This window comes from Podarcis melisellensis, assembly GCF_964234715.1.
Source record: "Podarcis melisellensis genome assembly, chromosome: 15".
Classification (NCBI taxonomy): Eukaryota; Metazoa; Chordata; class Lepidosauria; order Squamata; family Lacertidae; genus Podarcis; species Podarcis melisellensis.
The window spans coordinates 41,213,134-41,222,621 of record NC_138532.1 but is presented as its reverse complement, the minus strand read 5'-3'; the positions used below and the strand labels follow the sequence as shown (position 1 = coordinate 41,222,621).

Sequence of the window (9,488 nt, the reverse complement as noted above, 5' to 3'; positions counted from 1 at the left end):
AGCTTCAGGACCTGTCCTTCCAGTGAGCACTCAGGGCTGATTTCCTTCAGAATGGAGAGGTTTGATCTTCTTGCAGTCCATGGGACTCTCAAGAGTCTCCTCCAGCACCAGAATTCAAAAGCATCCATTCTTCGGCGATCAGCTTTCTTTATGGTCCAGCTCTCACTTCCATACATCACTACTGGGAAAACCAGAGCTTGAACTATACGGACCTTTGTTGGCAAGGTGATGTCTCTGCTTTTTAAGATGCTGTCTAGGTTTTCTCCCAAGGAGAAGGCGTCTTTTTATTTCGTGGCTGCTGTCACCATCTGCAGTGATCATGGAGCCCAAGAAAGTAAAATCTCTCACTGCCTCCATTTCTTCCCCTTCTATTTGCGGGGGGGGGGGGGCTCCTATGCCCCCTCAAACTCTGCCCGTGTCTGGCCCTCTCCGGCTTTCTCCCTCCACCGCCCCCTCGCCGGCTTCTCCCGGAAGCCCAGCCGCCTCCTCGCCTCCGGGATTCCAGGCCGGGCTTTCCCTCCCTCCCTCCCTCCGCACGCTCCGCTGCCTGCCGGCGCCTTATTTATTTAAGGTCTGAGTAAGAGCCGCGGTGGGGAGCGCGCCTCTGGCCGGGCCGCCGACGGGGTCCCGATCTGCCGGCTCCGAGCAGCCTCTGCCGCCTGCAGAGCGGAATGGGCGCGGTGAGTGTGACCCGAATCGCGTTTACACGATCACTTTTCAATCCGGTTCTAAACTTTCCCCTGGTGTCCTCCTCCTTGCGCCTTTCCCCCCCAAAGATAAAGAAAATCCAGTGGCTCCTCGCCGGAATCTCTTGAAAACCCAAAAGCATTTGTTGCAAACTGGGCAGATGCATTTTCCCCTTTTTAAAAAAAATGCATATTATTTTTTTTCCAGTTCCTTGGGAACGGAAATCCCTGGGAACGGAAACTCATTGTAAAGCTGCGGCGGCGGCGGCTTCCTGGCAGAAGCGGCGCGCGGGGTGCTGTGTTGCGCAGGCGCGCGCCGTGGAACCCGAAGAACTTTGTTTCTGGGGAAAGGGAGGAGGCGGCGGCGGCTTGTTAAACGGCGGAACTCACTGCGACAAGAGGCAGCGATGGCCACCGACGGGGGGGGCGGCTTTCAAAGAGGATGGGACAGGTGCATGGGAGAGGAGAAGGCCATCGGTGGCTGCTAGCCAGGTGGGCTACGCGGTCAGAGGCAGGGTTGCTTCTCAAAATTCAGTTTCTGGAGGACACAGCAGGGTATCGATCTCCTTTATTGGCACAAAAAAGTGCATCGTATACATCATAGGTAGGCAGACTAAGGCCCGGGGGCCGGATCCGGCCCAATTGCCTTCTAAATCTGGCCCGCGCACATTCCAGGAATCAGCGTCTTTTTACATGAGTAGAATCTGTCCTTTTATTTAAAATGCATCTCTGGATTATTTGTGGGGCCTGCCTGGTGTTTTTACATGAGTAGAATGTGTCCTTTTATTTAAAATGCATCTCTGGGTTATTTATGGGGCATAGGAATTCGTTCACCCCCCCCCCCGTGTAGTCCAGCTCCCCACAAGGTCTGAGGGACAGTGGACCCGCCCCCTGCTGAAAAAGTTTGCTGCCCCCTGGTATACATGGATCAGAACACAACACAGTTAACGAAACATAGTAGGAGACGCTCTAGGATAAAACTGTCCAGGCAGAGTGAGGTACGAAGATGGCTCTTAGGACCTATGGTGATGTAATTTCATAGCGTTACTCAAAAAACTTGCCACATTCTCCCCAACGTCATTCCTGCAATTGTTCAGCAGATAAGACACCCTGGAAGAGTCAGTGAGGTAAAAGGGGGGCAAATACTTATCAAATACTTTTGCATAAAATGGGCAATAAAATAAAAATGTGTGTGATAGATTCGACCTGTTTTGTGCCACAAGGGCAGTGTCTTTCAGAGAATGGGATTTTCAAGAAACTACCTTGCGGGGGAAAGAGCTCTGTGTAGGTGGGGATCGCAAAGCTGTAAATATAAATATGTGTAAATATGGAGTGTCCTGGTTAAACAAGGGTGGGATTCCCAACCTCAGGGGGGAACAGGTTTTCTTGGCTGCATTGAAAAGGGGTTTGAATTCAGTCTCTAGGATTCTGCAGTTACAGATAGGTAGCCGTGTTGGTCTGCCATAGTCAAAACAAAAAAAATTCCTTCCAGTAGCACCTTAAAGACCAACTAAGTTAGTTCTTGGTATGAGCTTTCGTGTGCATGCACACTTCTTCAGATACACTGAAACAGAAGTTTCCAGACCCTTCTATATAGTGAGAAGGTGGGGAGGGGTATTACTCAGAAGGGTGGTGGGAATGGGTGATGGGCAGATAGCTGTGATGAGCCTGTTGACGACTCTTAACGACTGCAATAGGTATTACAGGAAAAAGCAATGGGTGAGAAGGTGAAAAGTGGCTTTGGATTCTGCACTTGGTTTTCTGGAATACTTCCAACTGTGAGAGCATAAGCAGCGACTCGAGTGATAGGCCACAGGTTCTGATTTTGCCCTCAACTCAAGATAGCCATTCGAAGTGGTGGGATTCTACCAGCATGTGGAAAGTTAAAGAAGACCGATCGGACACGAAATGTTTGGAGCCAGAATTTTATAATGGTGAGCAGCTCTTTGGTTTCCGGCAGCCTTTGTCCAATTTCCAGACACATGGCTGCACATGGCACACAATTTGGCAGCCCCGGGATTTTGCGCAGAAATTTGGATTGGATGTGTTCCAACGGTTGGTTAGCTGCACCAATCCATAATGGAACACCATACAGGAGTTTTGGGGCTACAGTGGTACCTTGGGTTACATACGCTTCAGGTTACAGATGCTTCCGGTTATAGACTCTGCTGACCCAGAAATAGTACCTTGGGTTAAGAACTTTGTTTCAGGATGAGAACAGAAATCGCGGTGTAGCACCAGCAGGAGGCCCCATTAGCTAAAGTGGTGCTTCAGGTTAAGAACAGTTTCAGGTTAAGAACGGACCTCCGGAACGAATTAAGTACTTAACCCGAGGTACCACTGTACTTGGGTGTTAAAGCTGGCACGAACTGATTCCCTCTGTTAAAAAAGAAACAGGAGATAGCCAGAGCCTGGGGTATTCGCTATGTTAAGTGTGAACTTACAATGGTACCGTATTTCCAAGAAGCTTTATATTGGAAGTGGATGTCTAGGTATTTAAAGTTTTCAACCCTGTTCCAACGGGGTTCCACTGATCTTGAGAAAACAAGCACTTTAGATTTTGCGAAGTTCAGTTCCAGTCTGTTGGCTGTACAATATTCCTGGCAACAGCTTCAAGCCATTGTGCGAGACAAGATGACTGCGTCATCGGCATATAGTAAGATGGGAACGTAGGTGGAGCTGAGCTTCAGGCAATGGCCATCCACCCTGTGAGGTGGGGCAAGGTCATTTAAGGTTGAATAAATACGGGGCGAAGACGAAACTCTGCTTTACCCCTTTGTTGGCAATAATTTTTGGGGTTAGCCTGCCTGATTGGGAGTATCTCACTTGGCAACACGTGGAGGTGTGTAGTTTCCTGATGAGAAAGAGTAACCTTTCAAAGATCTTCAATATGGACAGTGTGTTCCAGAGCAGGTCTCTCAGGACTGAGTCAAAGGCTCCTTTCAGGTCCAGAAACGCTGTATACAGTTTTTGATGAAGAGCATTAGAGTGTTTATTCAGTTGGTGGCACAATGATCCAAGGTAGCTTTACCCTGGCAAAACCTGCTTGGGGCCTGCAAATTGAGATACCCACTGGGTAAACTTTCTCAGAAGAAGCTTAAAGGTAAAGGGACCCCTGACCATTAGGTCCAGTTATGGCCGACTCTGGGATTGTGCACTCATATTGCTTTACTGGCCGAGGGAGCCGACGTACAGCTTCCGGGTCATGTGGCCAGCATGACTAAGCCGCTTCTGGAGAACCAGAGCAGCACACGGAAACGCCGTTTACCTTCCCGCTGGATTGGTACCTATTTATCTACTTGCACATGACGTGCTTTTGAACTGCTAGGTTGGCAGGAACAGGGACTGAGCAACGAGAGCTCACCCCGTTGCGGGGATTCAAACCGCTAACCTTCTGATCGGCAAGCCCTAGGCTCTGTGGTTTAACCCACAGCACCACCCGCGTCCATAGAAGATGCTTAGCATAGAGCTTTTCCACTATGGAGGAAGGGGAGTTAAGGATTTGCCCCCCAGCAGTGTAACTTCTCATGCTGAAGTTTTGAAAAACCTTGGCATCGGGTTGCCCAAGGATTTCGCCTGTTCAGGGTCGTATCAGAGTCTGAAGGGACCCTTGGAATGGCACCCTTTTGTGGAACTCCCTCCAGTGCCCCCCTCAGTGGTACCTCGGTTTACGAACTTAATCCATTCCGGAAGTCCATTCTTAAACCTAAACCGTTCTTAAACCGAGGCGCGCCTTCCCTAATGAGGCCTCCCGCTGCTGGTGCCCTTCCACCGTTTGGATTCTGTTCTTAGGCTGAGGTAAAGTTCTCAAACCGGGACACTATTTCCGGTTTTGCGGAGTTCGTAAACCAAATTGTTCTTAAACCGAGGTACCACTGTATGTTATTTGGTGGGAGTACCGCAGTCGGAGAATGGTGGACTCCCAGAATTGTAGAGCAGGAAGATTCCACTACACCACATTTTAATGTAAGCCTCTCTTCTCCACCATTAAATGCATTTTTGTATATAGCGTTTGGTGGGAGGTCTGCATCACAAAATCCGGAGAAGTACATATACGGGTTTAAGAAGCATGAATGAGATAGTTTTTCATCAAAAGGCAAATAAAATTGAAATGCTCCTCCATGCCTGGAGTACAGGTTATGACCAGGGAACTGTGGGAAATTTAAAATGGCACCTGTAGCATCTCATCACTCTCTTTGGGAACCCCTGCTCTAACCACTACACCACATTGCCCTTCCCCAGTAATGCCTTTTTGGACAATTGGCTCTCCCCTCTCATTGGGGAACTGCATTTTGCATCATGTATTGTTTCTGGGAACTGCAAAGTAGGTAAACTCAGATTAAAATGCAAACGGATGCAAATTCCACTTCCATCTGCCTCTCGCATCCAGGAACTCTCTCATTATCCGACTTTCCCCTTCAAAAGCCATTGATGGGGCCCCTTTTCCGCTTCTGCCCTTCTCTTTCTGGGGATGCGGCAGAAGAGATCACCCCGCCTGCCCCTTTTATCTTTCCTCCTCCGCACTTGTTGCTGCCTTTGCCATGGCAACGGAGGGGGCTGTTTGTGCAGGTTGCCAGGGTTCCTCTTCCTGCATAATCAGACTTGGCAGTGAGCGAAGGTAATTGACACCGAAAACCGGTCCAGTTGGAAAGAAAACCAGGCCCGGAGTCTTGCTCTGTCTGGCCCGGAGCGGAGACCCTCCTGTCAATGATTTAGCCGCTAACAGCAGCAGCTACCCTGTTTTGCCTCTGTGGGAGTCACTGCTCTGATCTTCAGCCAAACTGCTGTTCTCAATAATAGATTATTGTATTTTAATATTCTGTTGGAAGCTGCCCAGAGTGGCTGGGGAAACCCAGCCAGATGGACAGGGTATAAATATTATTATTATTATTATTATTATTATTATTATTATTAATTATTATTATTATTTTATTATTATCTGATGCCCAAGCCCAACAGCAGCCTCCCCTCCTGTGGTTTCCAACATCTGGGATTCACAAGGATAGCTGTTGTGGCCTCCTGTATGGATTTGCCTGACCGTCTTTCAAAGCCATCCAGGTTGGCTGCCATCTCTGCCTCCTGCAGCAGTAAAAGTCTAAAATCTTCCAACATCCAGCTTTTCTGGATGACCCCGCTTAGTTCCAGTGCTCTGAGATTTAAATTGGCACCGGGAGTAAGTTCCTTTTCTCCGGCGCTCAAGCCCCACTCACACCGGCTTGCCGGCATCTCAGCCTCAGTTTTCCCCATCTGCTAAATGGGAACAAAACAAGTGATAAATAGGCTGTCAGGCAATCTGCTGCTGTGGGAATCTGCTTTTCCCACTGCCCCACTGCCCTTTCCTTCTTCCCTTCCCCTGCAAATGTTTGGGTCATGGGACCTGCCGGATGAGAAGCCGCCAAGTTTGGAAGCCGAGCCCCACCAACAATGTCAAGTTCAGCAGGTTAAGGAAACACAGTGATGTCACCTGACCCTGTTTGTTCAGAGCTGCCTTGAAACAGCTGGGCGAAGGATGGTGGCTGGTTTGGGACACACAGCCAAGTGCCATGAATTCCAGTTTCACTTCTTCATTTTTGGATTTCCATTGAGAGTTGATTTTTGCGACAATAATAATTCATTACCGACTGAATTTACACCCTGACCTTCCATTCCAAGGAGACCACGGTGGCAGGCAGATACGGAATTTAGAAAAAGAATGAAAACAAAGCAAAGACAGATCAGAACATTATCGATTAAAAGCAGTTTTGGTTAAAAAAATACCATTGTAAGAGCAATGACAGATAAAAACCTTCTTCCGCCCTGTGATCAAGGGATTTTCCAGTGCTGGAAAAGTCTTCAGCCACTGAATGCCTGGGTAAAGAGGAATACCATGCCCAGTTCTGGTTGCCTCGCCTCAGAAAGGATATTGTAGAGCTGGGAAAAGGTTCAGAAAAGGGCAGCCGTCATGCTCAAGGTTGGATGGAGCGAGTTGAGCGTCTCTTCTCCTTGCGGCACATTGTTAACCTTTGGAACTCGCTGCCACAGGAGGCAGGGATGGCTTCCGAGTTGGATGGCTTTAAAAGATGATGTCTTCCATCTGTGGTTGCCCACAGAGTCTGTCTCCGTATGGCACCTGTTGTACTGTCCTCCCGGGATGACGGAAGGCATAAGTTGAAAATGCAGCTCTGTAAAAGCAAATTGTAGTTGGAGGCTGGCCGGAGATTCGATAGGCCGTAAAATGGACCGTCGCTTTACCCCAGTATATGCTTTTAAAATTACTGCGTGCACACACAAGAAATTGCTTATATCCAAACTCTTGGGGCTGTCCCACAGCTACGAGCAGGTAAGGGAAAGAGAGAAAGATCTCCCACTACTCGTGCTCAGAGTGGGCCCTATCCAGGAAGCAAGGCTTAAAACAGACATAGGCATACTCGGCCCTCCAGATGTTTTGGGACTACAACTCCCATCATCCCTAGCCAACAGGGCCAGTGGTCAGGGATGATGGGTGTTGTAGTCTCAAAACATCTGGAGGGCCGAGTTTGCCTATGCCTGGCTTAAAAGCTCTTTTCCTACTGGGTTACCCAAGCCTACCCAATGCGAAAATAGACTTTAAATTCTCCCTCTTGCTCTGGAGCTTGGATGGCCCTGTGAGATCTCATGAGGGCGTCCCAGAGCTGGAAGGCTGAGCAGGCCCCTCTAAGCCTTAGAAACCCTTCCTGCCACGGGAAACCCTAAGCCCACCTGGTGCAAAAAGAGCTTTTGAGCTCTCCACTTTGCTTGGATTTGCGCAGTTTTGAGGAGCCTGCCTTCAGCCGCGTATACAGTTGAAATCACTGCGAGTTAAACGTGTGTCAGGTGCAGTTGTACTTTATGCTCTCCAGGTCCAGAACCGGCAGCTGGGTTTTCGTTTGTTTGTTTTCTTTCTGTGTGTTTTTGCCATGCGCTGCCTCTTCCCTCTGGGAATGAAGCAGACGGGCAAATATGCTTCTGTGTGATATGGAGCCAAGGCCAAGCCACCTGTTCCGTCGCTATCGATCTCCGGCGGGAGCCTCGTGGGCAAAAACAGACAGCTGGGGGTGGGCTGGCTCTGCATTTGGGATCCCGGGGCCTCGAGGAATCAATATTTACGGAAACTGATCCCAAGTGTTGTGTCTTTCCTGGCTCGGTTTGGAGGATAGGAAATTTTTCTTTCCGAGGGATGATTTTGACGCTTGAGCCTTAGATTCTTTCTCTGCCATATAATATATATATATATATATATATATATATATATATATATATATATATATATATATATAAGATCTGCAAATCTATCTATCTATCTATCTATCTATCTATCTATCTATCTATCTATCTATACCCTGCTTACAAATTCTCTCCTCCCCTTTTTATTGAAGTATGTCGATTCAAATAACAGAAGCACAAAAAGAAAAAAACAGTGCAATATATCTGGAAGAGACTTGAATCAGGTAAGCAGTGTACAGTGGTACCTTGGGTTACAGATGCGTCAGATTATAGACTCCGCTAACCCAGAAATAGTACCTTGGATTAAGAAATTTACTTCAGGATGAGAACAGAAATCGGTAGTGGTGTGGTGGCTGTGGGAGGCCCCATTAGCTAAAGTGGTACCTCAGGTTAAGAACAGTTTCAGGTTAAGAACAGACCTCCGGAACCAATTAAGTTCTTAACCTGAGGTACCACTGTATTAATAATCCTCATCTGACTGGGTCGCCCCAGCCACTCACTCTGGTACCACTGTACTTAGGAACATCAGAAAAGCCAAATTTAATGCTGTGGTGTAGAGAAGGAGTTCCGTGTGTCTGTGTTTGTTGCGTAAAGGATAAAATCCCACCAAAAAGCACAGAATTTTTCCGGATCCTCTAAGCCTTTGGCAACACATAATTTATATGTTGCTTTATTAGCTAGTGCTAAACTTCTTTTCAAGGGATGATTCCGACGCCTGGGGCTTAGATTCTCTGTCTGCCTCTTTTATTTTTAAAGAGCGGATCTGCAAGTCTCTCTTTCTATACTCTGCTTGCAAATGTCAGCCTCAACAAAGTCAAATATTGAATGTGTGCACCTTCCTAACTGTTGAATGGGGACGTATTATGTTGACAGCTCTGGCCTGCCTGCTGTTTTTAGGGGGGGTGTCAAAGCGGGTGCTCATTTGTTTCTCTGCATCTGTCCTTTTGCTGGGTTTTCTAGTTAAAAGATGCTAGGGGGTTTTAAAAAAGGGAATCAGGATGCTGTCGGAAAAGCTGGCCAGTGGTTCTGCCATTGGCGAAACCAGCCAGTCAGAAGCCTCTAGGAAACAGGGTGGGAGGGCAACAGCCTATTCCTGTTTTGCCCCATTATCTGCTACTGTATTTTAATATCATTTTTAATTGACTGTGTTTTTCTCCAGGTTTGATGTCTCTGTCTGCCCTGCGTGGTTTGTCGCCATGGCCGATACAATCTTTGGCAACGGGAACGACCAGTGGGTCTGCCCCAATGACAGGCAGCTAACATTGCGGGCCAAGTATGTGTCTCTCTTTTTCACCCCACGCTGGGGCAATTTCCTATTGGCGGGGGGGATATCCTTTGTAGGCTGATGCTGTGCTAACCCTTTTTTAAAATAAATAAATTAATAGAACTGCCTGTCAATATTAGCTGCTGATTCCCAAAAACTGCTCATTTGTGAGTACAGTGGTACCTCGGGTTACATACGCTTCAGGTTACATACGCTTCAGGTTACAGACTCCGCTAACCCAGAAACAGTGCTTCAGGTTAAGAACTTTGCTTCAGGATAAGAACAGAAATCATGCTCCGGCGGCACGGCAGCAGGAG

At 47.8% G+C, this 9,488-nt stretch overlaps 1 protein-coding gene across 2 annotated transcripts in view; it reads left to right on the top strand.

Annotated features, from left to right (window-relative positions):
- The first annotated feature begins 541 nt into the window (after positions 1-541).
- RPH3AL (rabphilin 3A like (without C2 domains)) overlaps positions 542-9,488 on the top strand; it is a 42,526-nt gene continuing 33,579 nt past the window's right edge. Inside the window, exons 1-2 of one of the 2 annotated variants that reach the window (XM_081890628.1) lie at positions 542-680; positions 9,067-9,180. In XM_081890628.1, coding sequence (XP_081746754.1) covers positions 9,104-9,180 — 77 coding nt within the window. In that variant the 5' untranslated portion in view covers positions 542-680; positions 9,067-9,103. Of the gene's footprint in view, positions 681-1,045; positions 1,179-9,066; positions 9,181-9,488 lie in introns of those variants that run through there. The other variant, XM_081890627.1, reaches the window with a different exon arrangement.